At 42.2% G+C, this 17,231-nt stretch overlaps 1 protein-coding gene across 1 annotated transcript in view; it reads right to left on the reverse strand.

Moving 5' to 3' along the window:
• LOC126922591 (lachesin-like) overlaps nt 1–17,231 on the reverse strand; it is a 33,200-nt gene that overhangs the window by 5,635 nt on the left and 10,334 nt on the right. The window contains exons 3-4 of the mRNA XM_050735366.1: nt 11,746–11,942; nt 1,159–1,372 (exon numbers count right to left, since the gene is read on the reverse strand). Of these exons, the coding sequence (XP_050591323.1) occupies nt 1,159–1,372; nt 11,746–11,942 (411 nt within the window). The remainder of the gene's footprint in view (nt 1–1,158; nt 1,373–11,745; nt 11,943–17,231) is intronic.

Genomic DNA, 17,231 nt, shown 5'->3' on the forward strand with positions numbered 1-17,231 from the left:
TATTGATCGGCCATCTGCTTAATAAAATCCAGATAAAAGTGCTTGCCAGTCTTTTTCTACAGGCTCTCGGACTCCGATTGCGTCGACACGTGGAGCCTGCGTAAATGGAAATGAAAATGTAAACACTGTAAACCGTAGCCAAAGAAAACAGAAGAGCATCGAAATAGGGAATGACCGAGGAAGAGACTAAGAGGAAGAAAAAGAAAAAGGTGACAGGTAGAAATAGGTGATCTGATAAAAGAGAGGGAATTCTTAAACTGCTGTTTTCCTTTTCTGGTGGTAGCGTATAAGGAGAAAGAGTTTCTGCTACAGATATTCCGGTGTTGGGTGTCTTATCAGGAAACCGGACGAGAGTGTACTGTCTCTAAGGAGCGACGTTGCTCTTTACGTGCCCCCCTTGGTAGAAAGCATTCCCACTTTTCGAGCTCGCACTGCAAAGCCGTTCAACAAACGGAACACGCGTTACGGTCTATTTTATTTCCAGCATTTAACTGTGTTCTCGTATTATATTATATTCGTTATTGTAGCTGACGTAATTGCGACCGGGCAACAGTGAAATGCGAAACGCGACACTAAAGAAAAGAATGATATTAACGGAGAAAGAACTGAAATACGTAATTGTGTATGTATATGGGCCAAGACATACGTGTGGAGGTTACATAAATGGAGAGAGACAGGAAAAAGTAAAAGAGAGAGAGAGAGAGAGAAAAATCATACGTCAGGTCGGTCATGCATGTTGTTAAAAAAAGAGGTACACGATCGATACGAGTAATCGAACCGACATTTCTCCGATGTTTATCCACCGTTGTTGAATATGATTGTGAACAGTGAATACGGAAAAAATGATGAAAAAATGTTCTCTTCGAAACATTTATTCCAATTTCATTAACTATTCGACGAGATAAACTAGAATTTAATTTATTCTATTTAATGGGTCGGGAGATAGAGTAGATTTTCAACTGATGACGAAAATTTGCGCGAGAGACTGAAAAGCATATAAAAAAAAAAAAAAAAAAACAAAAAAGTAAATGGGGAAAAAAAGGAAAGAGGATTGGAAAAATCGGACAGGCGTCCATCGCAGCCGTTATACGCGATAACCGAAAATCGGGCACAGGCCACACGCAAATAGCTTATATCGGTGTTTAATATCACGCTTACCGACAACCTCGAGGAACAGAAATATACTAGTGGGTGGGTGGGTGGATACTTGGCACTGGTACAATCCAGCATCCCTCGGTTGAACGTATTTTATTTGAAGAGTCCAATCCTCGCTGTGGTGGAAATGAATTGCCTGGAACCGCTCGTCGTTGGCGTACGTTGTCAGTCCTACGGTCAGTAACTCCTGAACGTTCTTCCGCTTGATCCACGACACCTGGAGAGCCGGCAAAAACTCTCGTTAACAAGAATGATCTCTCGCCCCGAACCAGAATTGGTCATGAAACCGGAGAACAACGAAAAAGAAAGATCCCATCTAACGACAAGGGATTCACCTCTGTGCCTCTTTACGTGGAAAACAGCTAAAAATTTCAAGTTACTACCAGCGGAATGCATGGCCTGCCTTTATCACAGATCGAATTTTTCATCATTTGTTCCCCACGAAATTGGAAATGTTCTTCCTCCGATAAAAATCGCTCGATGAAAAACGAAGGGGAAGTAATTTAGTTCCTTCTATATGTACTTCACTCTATCGACAAATGTGCCCCGTTACGGATCCAGATTTTAATTAATCGCCGGTGCTTCCCTGTGTGTACAATAATTCGTAACTATCGGATCTATCGTGGTAGCGAAAACGATTTCTTCGAAATAAGCCAGCTTGATATTGCCCCAAGGAACAAATAAGCACCGTGTCTGTTCACGACGCTCACTATTCACTTCCATGTAATATCGGGGTCCCCGGTCGCGGCCTCTGCCATTGTCTGTCTATTACGGTCAGTAACTATCGTCTTGACGTTATGAGTACTAACGTTGCCATTAGTCACAGCATTTTCTATCTATGGCAGTACCCCGATATCCATTTTGTCATGGTCATTAACTCTTCTTCTTCTCTTGTCCATTGATTCTTCTTGGATCCTCTTAACTCTGTCGAAGAAAATGACTGCTTCAAAACGATTAGAGTCGAGTCGAACTTAAACGTTCCTCGATACAGGAAAAAGCAAGAGGTAAAATGTGGCAAGTTCTTACGGTATAAGACGTAGTGGTACGTTATATACATATAACGTGTGTAGCGTGTGTGTGTACATATATATTTTGCATATATTATATATATTGTATATATCAGGTTGTCCCAAAAGTTGCTTTTGTTTTCTAAGGAAATAATAGATGCACAATATTTTTTTATATTATTATAAATAATAAAAAACAGAATATAAAATAATAATATAACTTTTGGAACAATCCAATATATTTATATTTATATAACATTATAATATGTATATATATATATTTATATTGTATATATACATATCACGTAATCAAGCAACTTTCGTAGGAATATCGACATACACACGAGTTAAACGCTTCGGACTATTCATTAGCTTGGTTCGCAAGTTCGTGAAAATAGAACTATCGAGTTGCGATCGTAGTTTGGTAACTTTCGGAAACTAGTAACTGCCCTGTAAATATCGTGCGCATATTACAGTCTAGTAAATGTACTACATCAATAACGATCAGTAATTGCCGTACGCGGGTTCTCACTTGAGATTCTGTGTACCTGAGGGTAAGCAAGAAATGCCCTCGGCCAGAATAATTTCTCGAACTGTGACACAGGATGATTGCACAGCTCGTGACCAGAATTGATTGAGGCACGATATACCGTGCGACACGCACTATGAGAAATTCTATCTACAGGTGATTCGCGTTTATTCGATAAATTATCTAGTATCACTCGGTTCGATCACGTCCGATATTATCGCTACTTTAAACCCATTCGCTTTAAAAGTACCGTATTATCTGGAAAATCGATATCCTTTCATTCTTTAACACTTAGCATTATCACGTCGCTTTTGTAAATGAGCTATAATTGAATAGGAAACACCTGTTAATCAATCGATGTGCGATATTTATTCCCAAAGTTTGTAAAGATTTTCAAATGACCTTAAAACGTCAATGGCATGATATTAATGATTACTCATGATTTAAAAATGAGCCTGAATGCCAATGATCTGGGACGACCTTTCATGACTTTCGAATGACTTACGCTTGAAATGATATAATTTTTCCATATCAATATCCAAGTTAGCAAATGTTATCACATGACGCGTGAGCTATACATTTCGATAAAAAATTTGAATGAAAAAATGTTATCTTTAACAAGAGGTTAGATTAAAACTTGTCGCAATGCGGGCTAGTTGAAACAAAAGCTAACCGCGTAAACGTGACGTTTTTTTTTTTTACATTTCGCGCTGCACGTTCGCCCCTTGAAATATTGACGCGGCGAACAATTTATAAAACTCATATTACGCATGGCCATCGGGGTGTAAATAGGCGATCCGTGTAATGTACCGTGATTTTTATTCTCGCCGGGGCGATTCAGTGACTATTTCTACGTTTCACGCCAAGCTTTCCTGTATTTAAAAGCGCGCAAGCCTATTGCAAGAAGTGCTATCAACGAGGATAATCCTCGGAGCTTGCCACGAGATGATGGCGTTCTCGTAGTTGGAATTGGCCGTGAAATGCGAAGAGAGAGGAAAATAGATCCGTCCCCTACGATAGGATCTCGTCTCCTATACGTATTTATGTCTATCGTAAAGTTTAGATACCTTGTAACGAGGGGCACGAATGTTTTTACTCTAAAATTGAATTCTTGATGTTTGTCTACGTGAAATATATAATCTTGACGCGATAGATACCTTTAATCTTCTTCCTTTTAATACATCGTTTCTTTTACAAGGATCGGTCAATTATATTTTCCGAGCTTTTAATCTTTTAATTTGCCCTTCAAGAAAGAGAGAGGGAAAAACGAAGACGAAACCCAAGTAATTCGCCAAGCTGCTCTTGTATCAAGAAAACGCAAGGCACTCCTGCCTCTTCTCGAAACGATATCAAACACTCAGCGAGAGATTAAATGGAATGATTCGGCTGCCACGGCGTGGAGAAGGATTACGCGACTCGAGGTAGAAAAATTGAGCGTGGAATTGGAGAGGGAGAGAGATTTGTCTTCGGACGATAAGACTCCAACCCGGACGTTGAGCCCAACGTGTCGCGAAGCTTTCCGCGAGAATTGCTCCACTTGCCACGCGTTGGTCCTTTAACGCGTACCCCTCATTAACATTTTACCTTCATATTTCATCCGCCGCGATACTTTATATATGCCGGTTTGCTTTTAAATTCCGACGCAATTTTTCTTCGCCGCTTTCAGTAAGCTTCCCGCCTATACGCCCACGCCGACCTGAAGCTTTTACGTAAGACGCCACCTCGTGAGATTCAGGTGGCATTTAAATAGCAGAAATGTATGCCAACAAAAACGACTGGGACGATTACCTAGATCGTGAGAAGTATTGGCTACATCTCGAAGAATAATGAGAAACGACGGATAAACAGCCGACACGGTGAAAGAGCGGAATGAGAAAGAGCGGCGTCTCCAAGGACGGTTTCTCACGTACTCTCGAAATTTGCTGACGGAACTTTCATCGTTCTTACTCTGTTGAAATATTCCTAGGAATAAAAAAAATTTGAGAATAGAGGAACAATGAGAAGCAGAATTCGTGATAAAACGTGCTCCCATAATACGATGAGTATCGTAAAGAAATTCAATCGGTCCGTAATCAAGTAGATAAAAGGACGCGATGATACGCTATTCGACTCACGTTTTCCTTTAAACCTTTCAGAGGTTACCACGCCCAGCCTCGAATCGATTACACTTCGCACTTGATTAATGGTACACAAATCTATAAACGATTCGAGAATCGTGGAATGTGTTACGTATAAACATGCACCGCAGTGAAATCATGAAATTCCTGGAAATCCAACCGCGATATCCGTTTCGCGGGACTGAACGAAAGCTGAAGCCGTGCTCCCCTGCTTTGCGTAACTTAGGATCGGGTTAAATGACTGTTCTACTCGTGGAGAATTCCTACAAGCACCCGTTAGGTTGTCATACCAGGGGCTCGAATTCGCAGGAACGACGAGGTGGAAACGCGAAACGAAATGAGAGAATTAGAAAAGACATGCTCGCCACCGCCACAGATTACAAACAGTTCGATCGGAGGTGAAACTGACGGTACATAGATGTGCAATGTTATCCCTTCAAATCGTTACTTGTCATAAAAGTGCGAAATAATAAAATTTATTTCGTTGAGAAAACCATAGCCACTGTATCATTTCAAATAAACTCGACCACTATGCATTGTATCGGAAAATGTGTTCCTTTTTTCTCTTTCTGTTCAATTTACGAATGAACAATACATATTGATAAATAAAAGTTCACAAATATTGATCATCAAGGAGCGAGTCCCTCTCTCCGCGTTCCCTGCAATTTTTCTCTTTTTTCTTTTTTTTTTACGCCCATATAATGCGTATGGAATGCGAACTATAAAAAAAGGAGGAGTAAAAATGCGGGTCTCATCACGCGGACGATTAATTTAGTTTCCGTCGGTGCATCGCGATAAATATTTGTTTCATAAAAGCACCGTTTTAATTAAGCCACATGCATTTCTATGCAGCGGCGCGCCGCTCCCCTGCAGCCTTCCATTCGATTTACATCCCGCTTAAATTATTATTAAAGTCCGCGCGCGCATAATGCATGAACAGCCGCGAGCGCACCACCCGGCTATCTCCAGAATTCGTCACGAAACAACTCTTTAGGATTTAATGAATCGGAAATGAAACACACGAACCAAGCATTCATACGCGAATTTTGAAAGGAGCTTCGCGTCTCCTACCAGAAATACGTGAACCGCGTATCACCACCTTCACTACAGTTGTCGCACATTCTCTTTGACCGAACATGAATCACGGTCCGTCTAAAGTAAATTTCTGAGGTGTTCCCATCATTTCAAATTCTCCGTTCAGTGGCGTGCGTCTATAACTTTCCTTTTCGCTTTGCTCGTCTCCGTTTTCCCATCTTTAACCACTAACGGGGTGTATGCCTGTTGCGTAAGGAAATTTCGAACCAGACGTTTCCCATCCACTTTCCCAGTGTCATATTTGCAGTTCCCGCGGACGAAGTAACCGAATACGTCTGCGGGGACGCGTGTTACCGTCTTGAATGAAACTCCATAGGTCGAGGAATTTGTGCACGGAGAGATTCTCGAATAGTCCCGACGAAACTTCGTCAATGTGTATCTTCCTCACCTTAAGGAGGAGCGATCTGAACCACGGAAACCCTTTCGTGCTGTAAACACTCAAACACTCGAAGTCCGAATGCAGATATGCAGTTTGTACCATTAGAGACTAACCGGATGTTAGCTCGCTATCCTTTGCGAAACACGTACTCCTGGTTATTAATACCGGCTTTCAGAACTCTAACAACATGCTGATACCGTTCGAACGATGTAAATTGTTCAGTGGCAATTTGTCCAGTGGGCACCTGCAGGCGATATTAATTGCGACCAGGCGAGACGAAACGATGAAAGAGAGAATTTTAATAGGAGGTCTAACAAAGCTCCAGAAATAACCAGCTTCGAAGGTCTTTTATTTTTCGTGATATTCTTTTCCCTTTGCATCGCATGTTCTATTATCGATATTGCAATTCCTAGGCTCTTAAATTTCCCCAGCGAAACACGGTCCGTTGAAAATTACGATCGTATAAAAGTAAAAAGTTAGTACGGAGCAAATGGACAGGAAAGAGCTTCCGGACAGGCGTTCGCGCGAGTTGCTGGTTTCCCGGGGTCGAGAGCGGAAACACAGTAGCGAAGTTTTGGCCGTCTATCTGAAAATCAGTCCTTGTACGTTTGTCGGATCTCAAGACACCCTTCTAACGGTTCACGCTTATTGAGCAATTCCCCGACATGAATGCAGACACAGGCTCTCAGCGCAATGCCTTACATCGCTTTCACGTTCTCTCCGCTCCCATCGAGCTCGTGCATCGCGAGCCCACCCAATTACTAGGATACAGATCGTTAGTGATTTCCAAAGAGATTCCCCTGTACAATGCAAACTCGGCTTCGGAACTTCCCCTTTTCGACCCGCTTTACCATGGAAGATGCTTTCACTGACTCGCCGTAACAAATCGCGCGTGTATCTATCTACGACTGAGATTCGCTAACTGGGAACGTTCACCAACACCGATGACAACAACGACAACGTTTATGGTAGACCCGGGTTTGAAAATAAAACAGTATAAAGGAAGGTTACAGCAATGTATAGAAACATGAAATATAAAGGGCTAAAGAATAGAACCAGTTACATAAAGAACTAGAACATCAAAGAGCATAGAAACTCGATCAAAACTGATCATAGTCGCTTTGACTTCATTTCTGTACGTAGTATAATGATATTGGCCGCATGTACACTTTTATAATTATTTAACTACTGTCCATATGAAATCGTCGCTACCAATAAGCTATAACGCAAGTCGACTGTGTGCGCGCTCTTCCATTTGCCCACTGGAAAACCTCTGATTCGATCCATATTAATGATCCTCGGCCGAGTTCCAACGATGCCGTTTCCACGATGTGAATTTTCGTTCGTTGGAAGTTGCACAGAGTTCTTGCGATGGATACGATTCGGGCACAGGGTTCAACGAGAACAACGCCTTAATGTACACGTAATTTCCAGTCGCGCGTAGATTCAGATCGCGAAGGAACTCGGAGCACAGTGTCCGTGAGTAATTGCTATTTTCTTGCCTTTAAATCGTGCCACGGCAAGATTATTATTCATGAACCAAATAAACTATCGTATTGTCTGTAACAACGTTCGCCTGGCCGTTCCGTTCCGTTGCCTCCCGTTCTGTGTTCACGTAACTTGCCGTTAAAATAAATTCGTCGAAGCACGTTTGCTCTCTTAACCAACATTTATAGAATAGCGGAACGTATTTCGCGATCCAACCAGACATATCTGGTCACTATCGTCACGGTTTCGCGTGATATTTTCATCGACATTTGAACGTGAAAGAGAAAATAGAGAGGGAAGAGAGAGAGAGAGAAACAGACAGACAGACAGACAGAGGCGAAAGGGCCAATAGCAATCCGACCGATTCGATATAATTAGATTTACATCGCGTTTCGGTTTCGTCTCGTTTGAATGGAATCCAAATATTGTTGTAAATTATGGGTAAAAAGGCGGCCACGACCCGCTTTAGCCCTTCGATTTTATTCCCGTCGGCCAACCGAAGTTAACCCCTTTTTTTCGGAACGTTAGCCTGTCGTTACTTTCTAACGAACTATGGATATATATATATATATATATATATATATATATATATATATTTGCTATATATGTATATATATATATATATATAAAAGATAGAACAAAAAGAGAGGCGGAGACGGCAACGACACGCATTCATAAATGTGAAACTTTCGTCGGGCGCAATCGAGATAAAAGCTTCAAAGACCGGCAAGTGTTGTCACGTGATGCGGTGGAACGCGGATTATCAAGCTACCGTTTAACCAAAATACCCATTACCATAATACTGGCTGCGCGAAATGGCAACTCGAAAGAATGGAAAACATGCGATAGCGAAACGGAGGGGAAAAGATGGAAGAGAAATAGAAAAAGGAGGAAGGCCTTGGGGTCGTGAGTATTACTTAGCGTTGATGAGAGCCTTAATAATAAAAGGGGAAAAAACGGAACATGGTAATCGAGGTTACTGGAATTGGCGAATTAATTGAAACGATGCTATCGCGGGATTCTCCGAGTGACCTAACGTGAGAATTTATAAGGGGAAACGAGCACGTTCGTGCGAATCGAGCGTTCGTTCGATTTTCGATCTGTTAATTAAAGAGACAAGAATCCGAGACTAAAATAGCCCCGGCTTTATTAAGTCTCTAGACGATTTGTTTATCTTTGTCAAGCTACTATATATACGCACGTACTCAGAGAAATAACGGATGTCGGTTTACATTGAAGAAGTTGCCCGTGAACAATGAGTCGCGGGACAAAGAAACTTGGAAAATCGAACCGTATGTATGTAAATTCCTGTAGTGTTTAAATGCTTGTCCTTATTTCGTCGCTTCACCGCAATTCCCCGTGTCTCGTGCAACATGTACGATTCCTGTACGCGAGACACGTGGCTCTCTAATGGGCAATGCCGCTTCAATCTCGTGGAGCAAGTAGCATAGTATGTTTCACCCATCGATACGATATGTCCGTGCGCTTCTCCTTTCTATTCGCTGGCTACATAAAAGAGATTTCATATAAAGGACAGGCAATCTTCGAGGGATAAGTCGAAACGTACATAGACTTCTTTCAGTTCGAAGACGTCGCATTCAATTAGAAGGCAAGGCTCTTGCAAAATTGCAAAAGACTTTGCGCGCGATCCGGCGATGCACGGGCAGCGATACGGCCGGTTTCATTATCTCGTACCTTTCTCCATTTTCTTTCTCTTTCTCTATTCGCTTTCTCCTTTTATTTCTTCTACTTTCTCTACTGTCCCTTTTGCCTTCTCTCCCTGTTTTCTTCTTTCGCTCTTTCCCCAAGCACGCAATGAAATTTTATACGACCGAGCCACCGAGCACGTAGCGACAATAGAAGTAGCGTGCGAATTGTTCGACGGCGACCTTCCTATTGATTTCCACCTGCGTCGATTTAACTCGACCTCCGTACTCACCCTCCCAGCCATCGCTTTCCCCTTTCCATTCTACTCATCCCCCACGTTCCTCATTCCACCTCGATGATGCTCTGTGCTCGACCACCAAATTATTGCGTAACGCGACTACTGCGCGCGCGGAAAAAGACAAATAACGCGGTAATAACTCCGTGAATATCGCGGAAAAAACACAAGAGGGAAATTTCCCTGGTTGGATGTCATCCATCCGGGCAAAACAGTTTTCGAATGGCGGTAGCTGAGGTGCTCGCGGAACCGTGCCATTTCTATGCGCGTGCACGGGGATGAACAAAATGTCAAGCATCTCGTGAGATTGGATGGGAAAACGGGCTTCTGCTTGCCGAACCTTTCGCTCTGATTTCTCGTTTCCCGAATATAGCGACGCGCCTTAATGGCGCGCGCATTGTCGATCTTCTACTTCTCTTCCTTGACGATGACAATTCGTCGGTGCATTCGGGGTAACATTCATCGGAACGTTTCCCTTTTCCCACGTTTAAATCAGGAGAGGTCGGCCGGAATCGTTATCGTCCGGACGTTTCGTGTTACGTGCACCGATGATATTAATGCGAACGCGATCGCCTCTCGAGCGTCGGAGCTAATTGCGCGCGACATGCAAAGTTTTCGCCATTGGAACGTAACGCGTAACACAGCGGCGATAAAGTGCCGCGAATATGCGGCTTAATGAAATGGTACACGCTGCTTTTCACCCCTCCACTCGACTTTTGATTGCGTCCATCGTATTTATGAGGCACAATCTATACTTGCGGTCTCAGGAAATGCTTATGCATTATGGAATTTCGTTACGAGTCACTAATTTCTAAAGAAGCATGTTCTTTCCCCTTCCTCTTTTTGTTTCGCTGTGTTTGTTCTTCGTCCAACGACCATAAAACAATCAGCCGTCGTCACGAGCTATTAAGCTCTGTTTCATTTGACGTCTCTTTTTTCTACTTCACGGCGATATCGCTTCGATAAAAATGGAGAACAAAGTTCGAGATAGCGAATTGGTTCTCACATAGATTCCCGTGTTCGTGTACCGCGTTCCGAAGTCTCGGCTTGCAGGTATACCGAAGCTAACAATGGCTGAACCCGGGGGAAGCGACTTCGTCTAACGAAGGGAAACGCAAACATTTTATTTCGCAACTTTCGAAACTTGTCGAGCTAAACGAAAGAGGCTGTGAATTCTCTCTCGGATTCGTCTTCTTTCTTCTTTCTTTCCCGCTAGCTTTGTTCTGCTCTCCTATAGATTTTCTTTTCCTTCTGTAGCTCCATCGAAAATTTCATTAAGACATTCAGGCCGGCACTGAGTGGTCCTCTATTTTGAACGTTGGATACGTATTCCCGTGGAAAGGATAATAAAATATCCACGAATAACCGACGATCCATAGGATATAATTGAAAGCTATTAACATGTTATTTGACGGGCTTGTAAAAGCTTTTGTTACTTTTAACAATACAACCGAGGGATGAAAGAGATACAACTGAAAAGTTAAAAGTCCCGTGTCGTCCGACTCTTTAGATTTTAATTCCATTTTATCCAATCGCGTGCCACGAATAAACCTTCCAATTAAAAGTCTCGACTGTCTTCACTTCAATTAAAATCTTTCTTTCGAGCCGATGTATTATCCTCCAATTTGGACTCGTTCATAATCGTAATAATAACGAGGTTTAAGAGGATCTACACAAGATAGCTAACGATGATGAACCTAAACGAGAACAGCGACACAATTTACGTACAAAAATCTGTCATAGAACTAAAAAAAAAAAAAAAAAAAAAAAAAAAAGAAAAAACGAGGCTATTTCTTTGATTTCTTCTGTTTCTTTAAATCCTATCGTTCGCCACACCTCGGCTACAAACCCGGCACGAACAGCCACTAACCCTCATTTCCCTCGATTCTCCCAAAGGCCACCCCGTTCAGCTCTAACGTTGATATGATAATAACTTTTCTGCTCACTTGGGAACGGAAATCGCGTAAAACCCGAACTCCGGGTAATGCTTTTTGAAAAACTTTTTGAAGAATGTTCCGCGACTTGAATCTCACCATTCCATCCCCCAGATTATGGACGACGCAGGGTAGGAGAGCGGTAGATCCAGATTGGGCGGAGATCACCGTGGAATTTTCGGTACCGAAGCTCATCGGAAGCGTAGGCGGTAGGTCGATGTCCAATGGTTTCATGCTGGCTTCTAACGAATTCCCGTTCGCCGGGACAACTTCCGCCGTGACCGCTGTCGGGTATTCTGAAAAATAAGCATTAAATCAAAGGAATGATTGCCATGTCGTTGCAGGATTCAGGATGGTTCTCCTCGGCACAAAGCTCGTCGTACCACCAGCAGGATCCTCGTTAAGAGGCTTTCCTCTGGACTTTACTCAACCCCTTTGCGCCTTACCTATCGACCCCTTCAAATATTTATGCGCACCTCGTTCGAATAGCCCCAGAGGATTTGTTGAAACAAAGGATTGTTCTTTTCTCGTGTTTATTTGCTAACAGGGAATGAGAGGCGTCAAATGGAAATGTCAGAGAAAGAAGACGTATCAGAAGAATTGTGGACGAATAGCTTTTCGTTGTTTGATCGAGTACGATTTATCGATGGGTTGAATTTTAAACATTCAGTTAACCGTAGAGCGTGCTGGAAAGTCAAAGTTAACTTCCGTCGATCTGTCTTTCTACGACGGCTTGTAGTTCTAACGGGTTTATTTGTTATCTCTCATCGAACAAGTTGATCGAGCCATGAATCAGGACAAATGTTGATGACCGACCGTGATAAGCAGCAGAAAATACGGTCAATCAATCGAAGTTAATTTTCATGATGGATAGGATTAACTTAATGCAATAATTCTTGTCAGAGGAAAGCTTAAAAAATTCGATGGAAGTAGATCTCCTTTTCGAAGGATAATACGACTCTCGAATCATTTTAATGATAATTTAAAGTTTTAAGCCGTGGAAGGTGGGTAACCACAGACTTACTGTTGCTCGGGCAAAGTTTGGGAAACTTTCATCTTCTCGAAAAGAAAAACGTTCTCTTGTCAGCGTCGTCGCTTCCTTACTTATGCTAGTGGGACGTTGGCGGTTTTCGTTCCTTCCACCGGTACATTATCCCTCGAAAAAAAAGAGGTAGAAAAAGAAGAATTAAAAGCGCAGATTGCGAGAATCTTTTACGTGTTAGCACTAATTGTGTTATACCAATACACGTTTGTATTAGTTACATTACTTCTCTTTATCTATACATACGTATGAAAAGCAGCGTTATGATACACGTTTATGAATCTTTAACATACTTTCGCGATTAATTTTTATGGCGTTGGCATAAAAGCGGATCAAAAATTGCAATTTTAATAAGACCGGAATAATCCCGAGTACAGTATGCATAAGTATATCATTTAAATTCCGTCTGACTGATCATACGCGGATTTAATAGCCATCTAGTCAGCTAGGGTGCAATTGCGCGAGATATGCGCATAAAATTTCGTAGGATAAATGTTAAAAAGCTCTTCTCGACGAGTTTTGCGAACGGTTAACTGTCTTTTCACGAGGCGAAGCTGGATTTTTCGCGGGAGTTCGCACGGCGAGGTAAAAGTTTAGTTCGGGGATAAGAAGAATTCCGTGGCGGGAGTGTTTAACGAATGCAGCGAGTTCGCTTTGATTCTCTTCCTCCATTTTCTTTTACCCGATCCCTATTATTCAATAGAACGTCAAATTTACTAGCCGAAATTTTTCCATTCGTCCGACACTCGATCTAACTTCGGACTCTCGAGAGCCGTCGGATAATACATATACATATGGGAGCACCGAGTGAGACGGGTAAAAACAAATAGCGAAACTTCGAAAGGCTATCCGGGAAAAGTTTCATTATTTTCAAGAACGTGACCGTGCCAAGAATTTCTATTAAAATAATAAGAACTTAAACGAGCGATCCTGTTATGGAGCGTATCTATACCATGGTACGTGAAGGCAAAAAGTCCCATCGAGGTATTTTCGAGTGAAAATCTTGTTTGAGGCGTTAATTTTTTTCTACCAGCTTATCGAAACTCTCTTTAAGCGGAAGGAAAACGTTGCTTTCACGCGTTCCTTTTCGTTCCTTGTTGCATAATTTAATTAATGGATGGTCGGGCTGAACGAGGCAATCAACATTTTAAAAGATAGCAGCCGCTGGTGTTATATTTTGCTCGACGTAAATCGATTTCACCCAGGCATGACAACCAGATTCTTGTAATCGTTCTGACCAGCTCGTTAAACGAAAATCAACCTTTATACCGAAGATAGTGGAAAAAAGGAAAGAGTAATCCTATGACAGGAATAATCGACTGTAAGGTGTCGTTATTACTGAAAACTTGGGAAATGAGATACTTCTGGGGCTTAAGGAACAGCAATATTCGTAAATTCCCATGCGCTAAGCGTCTTTCAGAGCAATTTAACTACCAACTTTTCTCCAACGTTCGCTAAACTAGAAATAAAACACCACGATGTCGAGCTCGTTTGTTTCACCATAACTTCAGCATGCCGCACTCTCTTTCTCTCTGGTTGGCAACTTCAACTACCCCGGCTGCGAAAATTTATTCCCAATGCGAGACAGCACGATTTCGTGACGTAAAATAACGTGAACATTTCCTTCGCATAGATTCCTTCGCGTAGGAATACGGCAAGTACGCTTTTCGAAGGTCGTTTCGCTTTCCAGAAATCTCAGAGCGCGACGAAGGTGCAGGTATCACGAGACACGCGTAAATCGCGGCATCGAAGGAAATTTCTCGACGATGTTCAAAACGTCCCGGAACAGTACTGGTGTTTCCGACACGTCTTACACACGGTACGTATAATAAGTATCGTGAGTTCTAAACACGTAGTACGGTACATAGCTGCGTGTAGCCTCGGGCATAAGCTTCATCGGGTAACAATCATGAAATATATCGAACGCACCGTTCTCTGTATTTCGCCTCTGTATTTCTCTCGCATTGGAACGAGCCGTCGGGTAAACTATTTTTCGGACCAAAATTCTACGTTACACGAGCAAAACGAACATTCACACGCGTGTAACAGCCGGCCCAGCAGATGGTCATAGATATAGAATACGAAACAGGACCGTGCGCGATATTTCTCCTCTCGTTCATCCAAGTATATTTAGCAAGTAAACTGATGAACAACCGCGACACTGCACACCGGTTCACCCCTTCCCGACACGTCGTGTATCTTTTTTTCTCTTTTTTCTCTTTTACGATCCGACAGACGCGTCACGATGAAAGCGGCCTTTTTACCGCGTTCTTTACATAGCCTGCGCGGAGACACGCGGACTCGCGGAGACGCTTTTTGTCCGGCTACGGACGCAATAAAGCGAATAAACGCTCATAAACGAGCCTAACCGTGGCCCAACGACAAACCCCCTGAAGGGAAACTATAAATTCACCGCTACTCGTTTAGCGAATATTTGTTCATCGAAGGTACACGTGGCGCGTTTCACTAGCTCGGTATGTTTTCCTAAGTAAATCGCCAGGCCTTCCACGGAAGTTTCGCGGTAGGGTTAAGCGTGCATCTAAAATTTGCATGAGCGATGCATCTCTCGGTGTGTTGCTAAATTGAACAAGTAACCCTGCTGGTATCGCTTCACGCAGAAATAGATTAAATTAAGTTACGCGCGGCTTCTGTACGAACTCTTGGAAATCTGCGGTGAACCAGGCTGATTCCTCGCGAAAGGAGAATGGTAAATAGCATGTAATAAATTCCGAGAGATGGAAGCCAGTCCAATCGGATTCTGGAGATTAAACTTGACTTAAATTTAACGCACGAGACGTATTCATAATTTTCACGATGAATCGCTATGAAAGGGCTAAGGCTTTTGTTCTTATTTCGCTCTTGGTATACCATGTTCGACGTATTTGTTGCGAATTATAATTTGAGCAAATAATACCTGCTAAATAATATATCAAAATACAGACACGTATTAATCGAATCATGTCTACGACAGGAATCAATAGATAAGACAAACAGAGATGTAACGACTCGCAAGGATAGGAAGGTTACGTGCGACGAGATTTCATGGCATTGGAAAGTGCGGAACTCTCGTAGTGCTTTATTACCGCGCTTAAACGTGATATTGTACTCATACGGCATAGTTTGTCACAGAGTATCTATGCTCGTAATCTACGGGGAAAATATTTGCCGCGTGCATCTGTTGGCGCATAAACACGCGTATTGCGATTTATACCAGGTACCAGAGAGCTGAACTTTATTTACAAACTTTCGTTCATTCATTTACATAATGAAAACGCGTGACGTTATCATTAACCTCTTCGTACGTTAATAATAAAACTGAAATTATGTCGGCTGAAATATGAAGGATATGGGAAAATAAGCGAGATATTATCGAACAAAGAATTATCGAGTACAATGAGAAAGAGTAGAAAGGGGAAGGTGAACGAAATCGAAGTAAAATGTCAACGATTTCGAGAGATAAACGAGCACTTGTGCCCGCAGGGTGTTGCCAAGGGTTCATAACGTTCTCGTTAAAGAACGGCTCTCGAAATGATCGAATTTCAGGTGCAATTTCGACCCGATGAAGCGATAATTCGATAGCAATAATGGTCACGCATCAAGAGTCCACTACTAATCGACACCAGACCAGCTATTTTGTCGTTCCTCGCCAATATTATAATCGGCTTGCTTTATTCGCTGCTCCAAAGATATATCTGTAATTTATAAACTTGTAATTCAAAACCCCTGCGCTTAATTGCGCATTAACGAACGAAGGATGGATCGGTGTAATTTACATGTTCGGAACGCGAAAACTTCTTTACATATGTCACCGATCGGATGAATAATGGACGCTTATTCACTTTGAGAATGGCCGGCACGTAAAATGGCAAAGCCACTTGTTATCTTCGGAATTTAGTAATAGCATTTGCACGATTATATATGTACATAAAGATAGAGATGAATGAAGGGCGTTAAATATCTCCGGTATAAAAGGACAACGTGAACGATAATGAAATAACGAAGAGAAAGGGGCTTAAAGGTTTTCGTAGCTGGAAGATCCGAGAAGAATCTCGAGTTAACTTCTTAAAAGGAGCATCGAAGCTGGAACCTAGCACGGGACCGCATTAGCACATTAAATGGCTACATTAAGAACTTTATATAATAGTTAATTCGGTCTGTTTGGGCGGCGCTATTGCTTCCGGTGAATTTCATCGTAATCTCGGTGTCTTTCCACTGGCGTCATAAATGATCGATAAAGTCCACACCCTGTGCGCCTGGGGACGCATAAAAGCGCCAACTTTTATGATGGTTGAACCTACGCGCGTTATCTATTAGCGCGAAACTATTGCGAACAAACCTGTATTCGAGTCGTGTATAGCGATTAATACGCGTTCCCGGTAATAAGAATAGGTAGATAAAAATTCCCTTAGTTATTAGCGCGATAATACGGGAAATCCGTATTCATACGGAGCAATGAATAATAAATGCAATTTCACCGAGAATAATTTCCAGACTGTCGGTTAATAGAGACGGATACGAACAAGAAGTGTTTCGAGTAATCGAT

The sequence above is a fragment of the Bombus affinis genome, chromosome 12 (assembly GCF_024516045.1).
Source record: "Bombus affinis isolate iyBomAffi1 chromosome 12, iyBomAffi1.2, whole genome shotgun sequence".
In the NCBI taxonomy this organism is placed as follows: domain Eukaryota; kingdom Metazoa; phylum Arthropoda; class Insecta; order Hymenoptera; family Apidae; genus Bombus; species Bombus affinis.